We start from the raw sequence: 13788 nt of genomic DNA on the forward strand, positions 1-13788 counted from the left end.
AATCCTAAAAATTTTCCCTCATTTTCGAATCAACAAACAAAATTATTGGAATTCTTGTTAATAGAACAGTTCTTCGTTTTTGAAGAAGTATCCAATCCAAAAACTAGTGAAGCGGGCATTAGCCTTTACAAAACGACCGCTGTTGAAGGTCAGATACAAGATGTAGATATCTACGTTTCTTTAGATGTTACGCGTGTGAACTTTTCGACCATTTCCATTTTTTATTTCTTTGGTCAACCGACGATGTCGTCGTCAGAACAGCTATAGAACGAGAAGAAACCAGGCGACTCGCATCGTCCACATAGTCGTCGCCGTCGCCGTCGTCGTCGTCGTCACGAAAAAAAAAACGATCGTTCTCGTCGTTGTCGTGCAAAAATTCCGTGTTGATGCAAAAATGTGTTCGGGGCTGGCCCCGGCGGCCGGCCGGCCTGCGGTCGATTCAGACGTGAGGTCAGACTCACAGCCGGTGCCTGGTGCGATGTTGGATGGGAAACCGGTTCACAACGAGGCGCAAGAGCACGATCGAGTCACGCAACACACTGCGCACGCTGACGTGAGCCCTTGCACCGCAGCGACCTCACAGGGAGAGCACGATGTGCTTCAGTTCACTCACTATTGAAGAGCGGAAGCAGTTTGTGTGTGAGAGTGAGTGAGGGATTACAGTATTTCTTACTGTCATGACGTCACGACTTCACCTTTCGGAAATAGTTTTGTTTACATATTTTGCTTACTCGTTTTAACTTTAAACGCTGTCTTAGTTGGTCTTAACACGAAAGCATGATAAGCATTCAGCATGGTTTGACATCTGAGGGAAATCATAAGTTATAATCATGAGAAATTACCGTAAAGGAGTCCTCTATGCCTATGGATGGGCCAAAGTGGGACGTGGATGAGGTAAGATCAGTTTAGTGATGTCAAATCCCGAAATGTACTGTAAGAAGTCGTCATAAAAGTTCTTAGAAGTAGATCGGCACAAAAAAGGAAACAGTTCTAGCAAAAGGAAAAAATTCCAGCGACTCACAGCATTCTCAACCTCTTTTTGGGAATTTCCGAAAAATGGGAGGACTCTTCATCGATATAAGGAAGTGGTCTATTAGCCACACACCATGAAAGTCCATAAAGGAAAAAAAAGTTTTTTTTTCTACGAACTCGAAACTGAACGACGCGTTTGAAAACGATCGGCCACCTTCCGTGCCGAGCCAGTCATGAAATCATTTAAAAAAACGTCATTACCGGAACTGTTTTCAGTAACGTTCGGCGAAGATTCGAAAGAGGTGAATGCAGGACGGGAGGTAGAAAAAACTTGCGAAAACCAGCTTAACAACAAAGAACCGCCTGATGTGCCCTTCCAGAGGAGTGAGGGTGACTTGAAACCGGAGTATTGAGGTGTTATGTGTTGGTTGGTTGCGTGGTTGGTTGCCTGGTTGGTTGGCTGGTTAGTCGGGTCGACACAAGGCACAAGGGTTATACTGCTGCATTTGCGATGGCACGGCGGTGCGCATGACATGACACACACGCACACACATACACACACAGGCCAAGAGAGCTGGTTCCGATATTTTATTTGAGAGACGTGTGGGATCGCAGCAGCCAGCAGCAGCGGCACACATAACTGGTTCTACCATTTTCTATCTCTCTCCATGCCAAAAGGTACACTAAGTGATATGAGAAAAGAGTCACGAGTTGGGAGAAGTTTCTGCACTCATAAAAGCTACGGCACGGCGGCGGCGGCGGCGGTCGATCGCAATCGCTTTCGTGACGTCAGGGTCTCAAACTACTGTAGCCATAGGTAGAATTATTTTTAGAAGGAGGATGACGATATCTGCATAGATACGGAACTAGTAGAAAAACGGAAACTATTACTTCAAAAAAAAATTACATAGAAATTATTCTTTGGCGTTAAAGCGATCTAAAAAAAATAAAATGTAAAAACAAATCAGGGCAATTACTATTACATAGTATTATATATATTATACTATTATTACGGCTATATTATTGTATTATCTATATTCATAATGCGATTAAAAATCCGAAAAAAAAATCAGAACGATTATTTTTACGTACTATATTATTGCTACGGCTATATTATTATATTATTTGTGTTATTATTATATTATTCAGAAGGTTGTCTAGTCATGTCTTCTCTTTTTTCCATGCAGTTATAATCGTTTTAATTTTTTTGTATAATTTAATTTGGGAACACTGATTTTCATATTATTTTTACATCTCAAATTTATTCACTAAAAAACTTTCTAAAAGGGTTTTTTTAATGTTTGACAACTTTTCTGTTAGTAGTAAACCAAAAAATTCATGAGTGTAAGTGCTAAACTTAGATTAATTAGGAGTTAGCTTTAAAAAAAACACTAAAAAAATAAAACTGCAAAATCGATAAACAATTAATAATAATAAAATAAGCAATGATAATTAATAAAGATAAATAATAATAAATAATAATAAATAATAAACAAACCATGAAATTCATAAGTGTAAATGCTAAACTTAGATTAATTAGGAATTAGCAAAAACACTTTGAAAATTATTAATATAAAAAGTTGATAATATGATAAGAGTGGAGAAAAAATTGTGAAAAAAGATTAAGTCTATTAATTGCTATTAGAAGTTCATTATTGTGAAAAACGAGGACCACACTAGCTGGAATCTTTAAGGATTTAAAATAGAGTCCTGCTGCCTTAGCAATCTCATTCGGCGCTATTTCATAGAAACACTTTTGAACGCGAACAATGGTAATTTACATTGTAATAAAAATAGCATAAAATATTAGGCAAATATGAAACATAATTCCCAACATTTGAATATTCAACAAATTTTGGGCGGAGCGTTACGATTTTGATGTCGTGCATGTTACGCGAGAATTATGAAACAACGTGCGGAAACGTTAGCGCAACGTGCGGAATTCTAGCCATAATTTGAGAAAAAAAACGCTGTAGTAAAATCGGAAAACGATAAAATTACGGCGACGATAGTGGTCAATGGATTCGTGGATGTATCAGCAACGACGTCAATTTCATTTTTTTTTTTAGATTTAGAAATGGATTTTTCTTACGGAAGAGGCCTGTGGAATGACATACGGAAGCCAAGTAATGTACAAAGTTTGTGTTTATATTTTCCACGAAACCCAGCCTGTTAACAAAACGTCGATCCCGGAGAGATCAAAATGATTGGCGCAGGTTCCGAACCTGCGACCGTGCAGACCTATGCGGAACCTCTTACCATTGAGCCACAGCCCAGATGCAGTAAAACCCTGTAGGTGTCAAAACAGTCTGAGCGGAAAAGTAGTTGGGGAAACTTAATGAGAAAAAAGAGGAAAAAGTGGATAGATCAAAATATTGGACTTTTGAAAACCGGAAAAGATGTAAAGATTGTTACTAGTTAAAAATAGAGATGTTACATTTAAAAAAAATCGGTGAAAAAAAAACAATTCAGAGCAGAACTTAAAGATGAAACAAACAACGATGAGAAGAAAAAAGTGAAAATTGTCAGGAACACCCAATGATTCGTGAAAATTGAAGCAGTTGTTTCACAACTCGTCCTGAGGTGAATAATCGAACAAGTTTTGAACAGAAACAGGTGAATGTTATTTTCCAACCGTTACGGCACCGATTCGTTTTTTTTTTCTAGGATTCTAAAAATCAAAACAATGGGAGGAACTGTCGGGGAAAATGTTCATTTCTACACAACAACAACGAATTAAGAGGGAAAATATTGCCTTAAGATTTAAAAAAAAACGAGACAAACAAAAATAAAACTTCAAGCTATAAAAAATGTCTTAGGGAAAAGATTGGAAAATTTTTGTTAGATAGAATAGTCCTTCTCCTTTTCTTTTGTTTTACTGGATGTATGATTTAAAAAATAAACAAATTCTGACAAAAAGCACAGCGTTCATGCTTCGTTTTTTTTTGTTTCTTTATATGATTAAAGGAAAAAATCAGAAAAACCCCTATTGAAAAAAGTCAAAACAAATTCTCTACTGGGTTCAATTTCCAGATTTCACACTTTGATTCGTCACTACTTGAAATTGAAATTGCAATTTTTTTAAAAATATTTTCTTAAAAAACGAAGTTTTATAGCACGAAGGAATAGCGTCGAGAAAAAAAAAAACTCTTGGGGAACTTCGAGTATTTCGGAAGCGATTCGAACAAAGAAAATCATTCGGGTGACAAGTTTTCTTCGATGTTTTATTGGCAGAAGAGTTGTCGGCAACGACGAAAATGCCATCATCGTTGAGTAAGTTTCGATTTTGTTTGCATGTATGTCGATGTTGTTAGGGTGTCGCCGAAGCGGCGGTGGGGGCGACGGTGGCGGCGACAGCGGCGCCTGCAGCGGCGGAGGCGACGGTTGTGGCGGCACTGGCGGCGCCTACACCAGCGACCGAGGCGACGGCAGTGGCGACGGTGGCGGCGACGGCGGCGCCTGCAGCGACGGCGGCGGCGGCGGAGGCGATGACTGCGGCGGCGGAGGCGATGACTGCGGCGGCGGCGGCGGCGTTGATGTCAACGCCGCGCCACCACCACCGCCGGCACACAGCGATCCAGTTCTCGAGTCTCTGTTATGTAATCGCGTAGATAACTGGTTATCATTTACATAGTGGCAGGGATTAACCCTTGTCGTTTGTTATGGAACGAAACACACGCACATTGACATTTTTTTCACTGCATTTTAATAGGGAGAGACTAAAAGATAAACTTCACACAGACATACTTGCATCTATTGATGAAATGCATCTATTTATGGTTATATTAAGATCTATCGATCCACTTAGATCTATATTTAGCTCCATTCCCAAGAAGAAAAATCCAGAAACAGAACACCAGTATTCGGGAGAATGTTACAATAGAACGAAATGAAACAAAAAAGAGGAAGAAGAGACGAGAATAAGAAAAAGGATGAGGAGGTACCAAAAAAAAAGCAGAAAAAGAGAGAGAGCACAGAGACAGAAATAGAAGTGAGGCGATAAAAATAAACGAAAATAGATTCGAAAAAAAGACGATAGGTATGGAGGTACTAGTGGAGTCGAACTTTATTTACTTGTAGCAAGTACAGATATGGTATTTCAAGGCTATCCATATCCAGAATCCGTGAATCATTTTAAAAAAAATGAAAAGACGATAAATTTTGAAAATGTTAGGTTGAAATTGGAGCACGTGACTTCTTAGAATCAATGTTCGAAGTGGGTTCACTGCTCAGAAACGATAATAATGATTGATCCGTGCACTGTGTATGCGCATACCTATGGAACAGATCCAAAAACGATGAAAACGAGGTGATGAATGTAGGAAAACTACCGGTCTGATTACTTATTGTCGGTTTGCATTCGAAAAAAAAAACAACAACAATCAGATGTGGCAGAGAAATAAACAACAATGCAAATAGAATCGACCAAACCTCCCATTTTCATGGGAAAAAAGGGAAACGAGTGGTCAACCGGTGATCAACCGATCGATATCCACGCACACCTCCATCAGGCAACCCCTCTCACCCCCCGTTGTGTCAACTTTTTACATTGTTTGATCAATTCTCAGATCCGACTCACGGATGATTCGGATAATATAAATAGAATAGTAGACTATAAATGGTTCCGGAAAAAAGAGAGAGTTTTATGAGATGAAATGAATGAACCTTATAATAAATAATAATTTAAATAAAAGAATAATTCTTATTCGGAAGAAAAAACTAACGAAACGATTAAACTAAACTAGTTCCAGTATCCTTTTTCATATGTTTTAGTTTGTTTCTGCAAACGTGATGTGTTTAGGTTACTAAGAATTAAGTAAAGAACAAAAATACTTAAGTAATTTAAATAAATAGGCATTAGAAGTAGCTAAACTAAATGATCATCATACGGTAACGTTTAGAAGTCAAAAGTTGTAACGAGGCATAAATCACGTCATACTGTATCCCTCAAAGATAAGGTTAGGTGTAAACCACTGCTAACTGCAGCGATGAATGTTGCTAGGTAGGGTCCCACCTGGACCCCAGAGTTACGCCGCTTCGATCGCAGCCGCTTACGCAACGTCGTCGAGTTTCGTGTGGTTTCAACCCTACTACACCCATTCCTACTTTCAGAAGGTCTTTCTTTGATGAGCTCAGGATACAATGATGTTTCCCAGGAAAACTGAATACTAAACGGGAAGTGTCTGGCCCATTTTCTGATGGATGGAGCAATTTAGCTGAAAGCTGCAGGGAATGAACTCTAAATAAAACAAACCTAAAATGGTGTCCTCCTGTTTTTGAATAAAAGTAAGGAAAAGTAGGAAATTCGTATGAAATAGGAAGGAAAAGGAATTCATATCAAAAAATTCGAGAAAAATGTCATAAGCAACCCTGTACAGGGAAACCCCTTCACAACGTCCCATGTATGAATGGACGCAGGCATACGCTCCGCATCTGCGAACCAGGAACCGGACGAATGAGGACGGTTCTGGCCTGCTGTCTCCCCGCACTCTTACAGAAGCGACACTGCACTCGCATACGTGCCATGTTGTTTGGTGTTTCGTAGGAGAGTTTGATCAACAGAACACTTTCCCACGCCGTTTTTTTCTCAGGACAATTAGATGGAATTGAGCGTGATCGTGCTCATATTAGTGATCAAACGCGTCTAACTCTATCTTTTCGTGGAGAGATCTCAACATAATCAATTTCATCGTATGCTAGCTCTCGAACCACGGTCGTGGTCGTATCCGTTCAAATGCAGTCCCATCGCTGGGTCCTGCCACGTGCAATCACGTGTTGTCACGTGTCATGCGCGCAAGCGACTATAAAAAAAGAGCGATTTGTGTAGCGGTTAGAAAAATTTGCAAGAAAAAAAAAGATTTAGAAAATCCCTGTGCATGTTGCGTGCACGTGCGCTCGCGATTGATAGAAATCCTCAATGAGGGAATTGTTTTGAAGCAACATGAGTGTATGGATGCTCACAACAACGAAATAAGTCTTCATTTATCCATTTACTCGCTCCCAGATTAATTCAATCATTTATCCATTCGTTTACTCATTTGTTCGTGCGTTCATTCATTCATTCATTCATTCATTCGATGGCTTGCCCACCACTTAGCCGTTTTCCTTTGCCCGACACATGCACGTGAACACCAGCCAGCCTAGCGCGGTGGACAACGTCGCTGCACCCAGATACTTTCGAAAATACCCTTGTCGAAACAGAAATTTCTTTATTAATTTCGTACTTTTAGGTTTTTAACTATAAATGTAATTTTTATTCTTTATTTCTTTAATTTTTCCGGAATTTTATCAGCATAATTTTTATGAATCTATTTCATTTCAGATAGAGTTAAACAGAGATGAAACAATTCTCGATTTAGAAAAAAAAATACGAAAAAGGGTAAAAAAAAACGTTATCTTAGACAAATACATACTGCATACATAAATTTTTCGTACGTCCACCAGGAGAAACTTTATGACATTGCTAACTAATTTTTATCCATTATAATTTTTGTTCTATTGCGATCTGTGAAATATTACTTCTTTGAAAATCATGAATATTATTACTGCAGAGGAGTGCTAATATTTTTTCCAACTCTGAGAAAACAACTATTAACCAATTACGTACTGTCTTTGCTTCTGAACTACTAAATAAATTTAATTTAAAAAAAAAAAACAGAAGAAAAGAAAACGAACAAACCCAGCTGTCAACAAGAGTTTTCATTATACCTGCACAAATCTACTTTTCGCAAAATATGAACACTTTGGAAATTTTATGCTATTTTTTAAAAGTTGAATTATCGAACTCACATCTTTCTAAGATGGATAGGATAGTTTCGCGTGTGCTGACACTTTTTTTCCCCAGCACACGTTTCAGACAACTCTGCTCGACCTCGAAAATCGTGTTTTTACAATGGCGCCTTCCAGCGGTCCACACACACACACACGCATACACGCACTGTCAAAGAGCGCTTCAATTTCGAACGCGATGATCTTTTCTGGGGAGATCGAAGGCAGTGAAGCGTGACTTTGGTGGTTCTTAGAAGGGATGTAAGAGAGTACGGTACTTCAACGACAGGAGAATATCGTAAATTCCCATAAAATTCCCGTAAATAACATATCAATGGAATTGTTTCTTCGAGCGAAGCTTATTTCACATTTTTTTAGAAACATACGCATTGATGGTAGAACCGCAGGGTTTAAAATTATGGATAGGCAGCTACGGATCGCAATTCATTTGTGACTAATCTCTCAACACCCTTTATTAAGAAAATATATCATCTATGAAGCACTGCTTTGTGTGTAGGCGTGTAGAACACATCCAGAAATTAGAAATCTCCATAAATACGTATCCTATAGGTTCTTTTTATTTCTTCTTTTTCTTTCTTTCTTTCTTTTCTGGGAAAAGTTGTATGTAATTGTTGAATGTTGCAACTGAATCGGATACCAACTCTCAATTAGAATTACGATAGTTTATTTTTTAAAAAAATAAAAAAAAAATAACTGGTTGAAAATTATGCACTACTGATATCACTACCGTCATCTTTAAGCATTCACAGACCATCTTTGTCTCCTCAGGATACTTTTGTAATCGATAAAGGAACACAAAAAAAAACATGCTTAGATCCTTCCGGGTGCGGTTAGATCGAGAATGACATAAGGGCGTTGATTGTTTGCTGAAAGTACTTCCTTGTAGAAAAAAATGGCAGAGGATCCACATTTTTGCGCAATTTTGCTTTAAAACCCTGTTAATAAGGATGTTTTCATGGTGATTTGACCAACTGAACAGCTAGGACAGTGTGCCAAAGACTTGTGGAAGATAATTAACGATTAAAAAGATTCAAAACGTGGTTTAAACACATTTAGGCCTGCAGATCACGAAATTGACGGTGTGGTGCTGAAATCTGTAGGGGGGGGGAAATATAGAGTTCGGAATGTAGATTCCCCCTAGTTGCCCCAAAAAGCTTGGAGCCGTTGCTGAGGAGAGCTCATCGTGGATGCGGTGTATGCGCAACAGTGGCGCGTCCTCACGTGCATCGTAGGAACAAACACCGTTTCCCACGCTGTTCTTCAGGACGTTTAGGGGGAATTGAGCAGCGCCACGCGCATAGTCGCAATCTACACCACAAACTCCATATTTTACATAAGATTTCTACAATGCGTCAATTCCGTGATATCCTGTCTTTAATGCAAAGCTTTTTCTTTATTTAGCTTATTCAGTTTGGTTTTTTTTCTTCAGTTTGCTCCGTAACTCTCAGTTCCTGTTCCTTCAGTCATTTATCAGTGACAAGAATGAGCGCATACGCAGTTCTTGAATGAGCTGGTTGTAGTTATAGTCTCAATCCTTGAAATAAGCGTTTATTTGCTTCTCATGATGAAATGAAAGACGAAAAAGTTGTTTCTATGGTCGGAGATCGAGACTCGACACCAGTCTTGAATAATAGTTTAACTTCTCTCACGTGATTTACGTGGTTGAGCGCAACATTCTCGAATGGCACAATGAAAAGGCGAAAAAAGCGTATAATGCGGCGATCGAACCAGTTCTGTTGTAACAGAATTTATGTAAGGTCAGCAACATGAGCGGCGGCAGTAATGCAGGTAAACTAACTGGATTCTTGACGATCGCTCGCTCGCTCGCTTGTTCACGGTCGAGGTGGTTTTGGTACAGTTTGCGATTCTCGAACGAAACCTATCACCATCAAAACTCGAGACAATCGGACGACCAGAAACATACATGCGTAGACAACGCGATTACACACCCGCTCGCTCGCTCGAACAAGGAGAACAAGGAACCGACTAATCTGACGCGAGGGAAAAACCCATATGTGTGCCCAGCCTCATTAAAGGACATCGAGAGAGAGAGAGCGAGCGAGCGAGCGAGCGAACGAACGAACGAACGAACGAACGGCGCATACGAAACACAGCTTCACTGCCACCACCACCTCCGCTTCGAGTCGCTAAAATGACCAGAGAAAAAGTGGCGCATACGAGCTGCGCTACCCTACCGGTCACACCGACTTCTCGTATGACCACGGCGGTAGCGTAGTAGGAGTAAAGGAGGTACTGTGGTACCGTGGAATATGCTTCAGTGAAGGTACTGTAAGAGTCACATGATACAAAATAAGATCCTCAGATTTGAAAAAAAAACAAAACACGGCCTTGTAATCACTTCGAATAAATAAATAATATAATATAAAAAGGATAAAGTCACTGGCGTATCAATCCACTTGGGATGCGCCAACGCGTTTTACTGGAATTCGTAATCGTTAAGGTTTCTTGGGATGGCGTGTTGGCCTATTCAATGACTTGCGGGGGCCAGCCGATGCTCAAGTCAGTGTTTTTATCCTCCCAGACAAGTCTGGTGGTACCAATTTATCGGCCATGGAGGGATGAAAGGCTTGGTTTGCACTGGGGCGGTTTCGAACCCTCGACCGTGTAGCTACAACGGACCTCTAACCGACTGCGCCACACCCGTCCAATAAATAAATAATGTGCATAATAAATAAATATAAATACTATAATATATAAATAATACTAAATATTTTAAATATGGGAAATAAATATAAAAATTAATAAAAACAAACATAATGTAATATATAAATAATAATGTATAAATAATATTCTCTTTAAAACTGAGTATTCTCCAAAAATCTCTTTTCCACGAAAACAAAAATCATGTGTGCCAGCAGGACTCAAATTGGTGAGATATTGGCAGGGTTGAAGTTTTTCTTAACTTTTTTACGTGAAATTGCGAAAAAAAAAGAGCTTTTTCCTTCTTTTGCTGATCTTTTCAACATCAAGGAATTACGAAAACTTTAGATTCGCTTCCAAGAGGAACACCATTATGCTTGCATATCTACAAGAATAAAAAAAGAGCACATTAGGAGGAGAGTTGTAAGAAAAATTTGACAAACAGTGTATTCAAACGCTTAGTGATCTTACAGCATCAACAGTAATGATGAGGTCCCAGATCCGTGTGCGTGGTATCGTTTTTCAAAAAAAAAAAGGAACTATAAGAAAATAGTATAAGATCAGTGCGGAGAAAAAAAAACTGTCCCCAGTGGAAAAAATCAGTGGAAAAATAGAAATTGTTTTAATGTTCATTCTGCTGACAAATGAGGTTAGGTTGAATCACTCTTGAATTATTAGTTCACAAATCCTTTAATCTGGTTTATTTATTTATTATTATTTTTGGCACTATTACTTATTCATTTATTATTAGTGTAGTATATGTGTGGAGCTATCAGAATTGAATGAGATTTTCCAGCTTTATCGGATAATAGATACAAATTTCCGTAGAAAAATAGCAAAAAATGTCATAAAAACCATTATTTCAAGCTGAGCCCGGAGATCTTCAAAAGAGCAGATTTTGAGATTATTGGGATTATTTAACGCTTCTTACAGCATTGAAATTTGCAGAATCTACAGTACAGCAAAAAAAATTAACTGTAAAATACCATTAGGATATTAATGCACTTAAATAAAATACCCCTGAATAAAACATGTACTAAGTAAATGAACTGTTCATTCATTGCTTATGTAGATCCGCTGAAGTCCTGAATACGAAGCACTTTGTCTATGGGTTCTCCTGAAAAGAACACCGAGTGATTTTTAGTTTTACAAGATTAAAGCACCGTGTGTTCCTCGTTTTTCACCATGATTGGGTCCCATACGTGTATTATTCTAGATAATTGAGCTGTGATATTAAGCTATTATTATTATTGAATCCATAATTTTTAAACACTTTTCCAAAAAAAGGTACATCTAGAATTCCGTTTATATTTACCATTGCTTCGTTTTGAGTATAGCATTTGAATTGAAAAAAAAAACAAAAATAAAACAAAAGACAAAAAAATAAGAATGGAAAGAAAATAAGCAAAAAACATAAAATAATAGGAAATAAAATTAATCAGTATAAGATTTTTATGCTGTTTACTATACAGAGGAATATTCTTGATCCTGAATTTTCGAGAAAATAAATATGGGCTTTGAAGAGGTACCACTGGTATTAGGACCGATCGCTAACAACTTTAAAGCTCATTTAATAATAAAAAAGGGAATATTCCGAAAAAAAAACAGCTATTGGTCTAAAATGCAAACTTTTTTATTTTGTAAATTGTAGCCGGAAGCCTAAGGAGAAGGATTTTTAAAAGTTTGCGGGATTCACACAAAAAAAGGCGACTATAGATTAGGTTAAATATCTATTCATTAATTTCTAAAGTAAATTCTACTGAAAAAATAACATAATGTCCATAAAAAGTTAGGATCTGAGCAATATGATATAGTTATGATTGATTATTTAATTAAAGAATTTGGTTTTTTTTTTAATTTTTCGATACCGATGGATGCAATATGAAGCGAAATGCATCTCTTTATGATTCCTGGTTAAGCCTTTTGACATCACTCTGTGGATATTTCAAAAAAATAATAAAATAAAACAGAATACAAAAAAATAAGAATGGAAAGAAAATAATAAAATAAGAATGGAAATTTACTGTTAACGCGAGTATAAAGAAAGTATAAACTTATTAATTAAATACAAACTCTGATCTCAATTAATTATTGTCCGAAAGAAAAATTGCTTAAGCCTGAGAGGTGTCCGTGAACACGTGGCGGAGGATTTACGGAATCTTTTTTCTAGGTATAGCTTAACTTGTTTGAATTGGTGAATGTTTTTTTTGTTTTGTTTTTTTTTTGAACATATTTTTGTGGCAAGAATTATTTTAAGGCAGAAGAGAATAAGTACTTTAAGAACCTCGTGCTAGGAAAATGCTGGTGGTGGAACCGAAATCGAAGATCCTATGTTCAAAATCGCAAATATGACATTTGAAAGTAAAAATAGGTGTGGAAAAGTGAGTTTGACACATCATCACTTTTGAAACGCATTAGAAGGATCATCACAAGAAAACAACAATGATAAAGTCGTCATTCAAGTTCCTTTTCATGAATCATCATCATCTCTATTTCGTTTGTCGATCTGTTAAGTAAACAGGAACATATGAAAAAAAAAACTTTTCTATGAATTCATAAAAATAACATCCTAAACGTGATATACAATTCTACTAAGATAAAGAATCGATAAAAATGAGTGGAATAAATTTTAGGGTGATTTTTTGAAAGATTTCTCTCACCTTTCTCTTTCTCCCACCAAGTACTCCTTATAATTTAACATTATTATTTATTTATTTAATAATTTAACATTATTATTCATTTATTTACTTCCGTTAATATTTTATTTAAAAATTACAGACACTTTTCAATGGACTTCCTTGCTTTCGTTAGTATTTTAGTTGAAAATTTCAAAAACACTTTTCAATGGACTTTCTCACTTTCGTAAATATTTTATTTCAAATTTCACACTTTTCAACTTTTTAAAATGGTTCTTTTCCGGCAACGCTCAAGTATTTGATTTTCATTTTTGTTGCAGAAGTGAAATGGTTAAGGTTAAGGAGATAGAGATATCCAGGATACACTATCAGGTAAGACGTAACCTGCTTTAAAACTTTTAAAATTTTAATTTCAAAGTTGTTAAATTAGATTTTTTTTAAAGAGAAAGCTAGGAGAAAGGTTTTCAAAATCTGGCTAAAGTGATGAAGAGGAACAGGGGAGCAAAACGGCTTGAAACGGTGTAGATGATGACGGTCAGTCATATCGCGTTGTCGTCGTCGTCGAGTGAATGAGTGAAAGCGTGGTCGGAACCCGAACGGTTCGGTGCACGCACCGATAGCCAGCCGATCCCCCGCATCGGGACACATGACCAGAAAAACGCAAGCTGGAACGAGCTTTGACCATACGGGAACGAGCCTGATTCGCAACGCTTCACAATCTTTGCCAACG

The 13788-nt window shown here is 37.5% G+C and overlaps 2 protein-coding genes across 2 annotated transcripts; both read left to right on the plus strand.

Moving 5' to 3' along the window:
* Positions 1-394: 394 nt before the first annotated feature.
* On the plus strand, positions 395-619 carry RB195_012859 (uncharacterized protein; the record flags this gene model as incomplete). Its single annotated transcript, XM_064202429.1, has 1 exon — positions 395-619. One exon carries the CDS (start codon positions 395-397, stop codon positions 617-619), a length of 225 nt encoding a protein of 74 aa, XP_064058310.1.
* A 3651-nt stretch (positions 620-4270) lies between these two features.
* Positions 4271-4606, plus strand: RB195_012860 (uncharacterized protein; the record flags this gene model as incomplete). Its single annotated transcript, XM_064202430.1, has 1 exon — positions 4271-4606. One exon carries the CDS (start codon positions 4271-4273, stop codon positions 4604-4606), a length of 336 nt encoding a protein of 111 aa, XP_064058311.1.
* Between the last annotated feature and the right edge of the window lie 9182 nt (positions 4607-13788).

The sequence above is a fragment of the Necator americanus genome, chromosome V (assembly GCF_031761385.1).
Source record: "Necator americanus strain Aroian chromosome V, whole genome shotgun sequence".
Taxonomy (NCBI): Eukaryota; Metazoa; Nematoda; class Chromadorea; order Rhabditida; family Ancylostomatidae; genus Necator; species Necator americanus.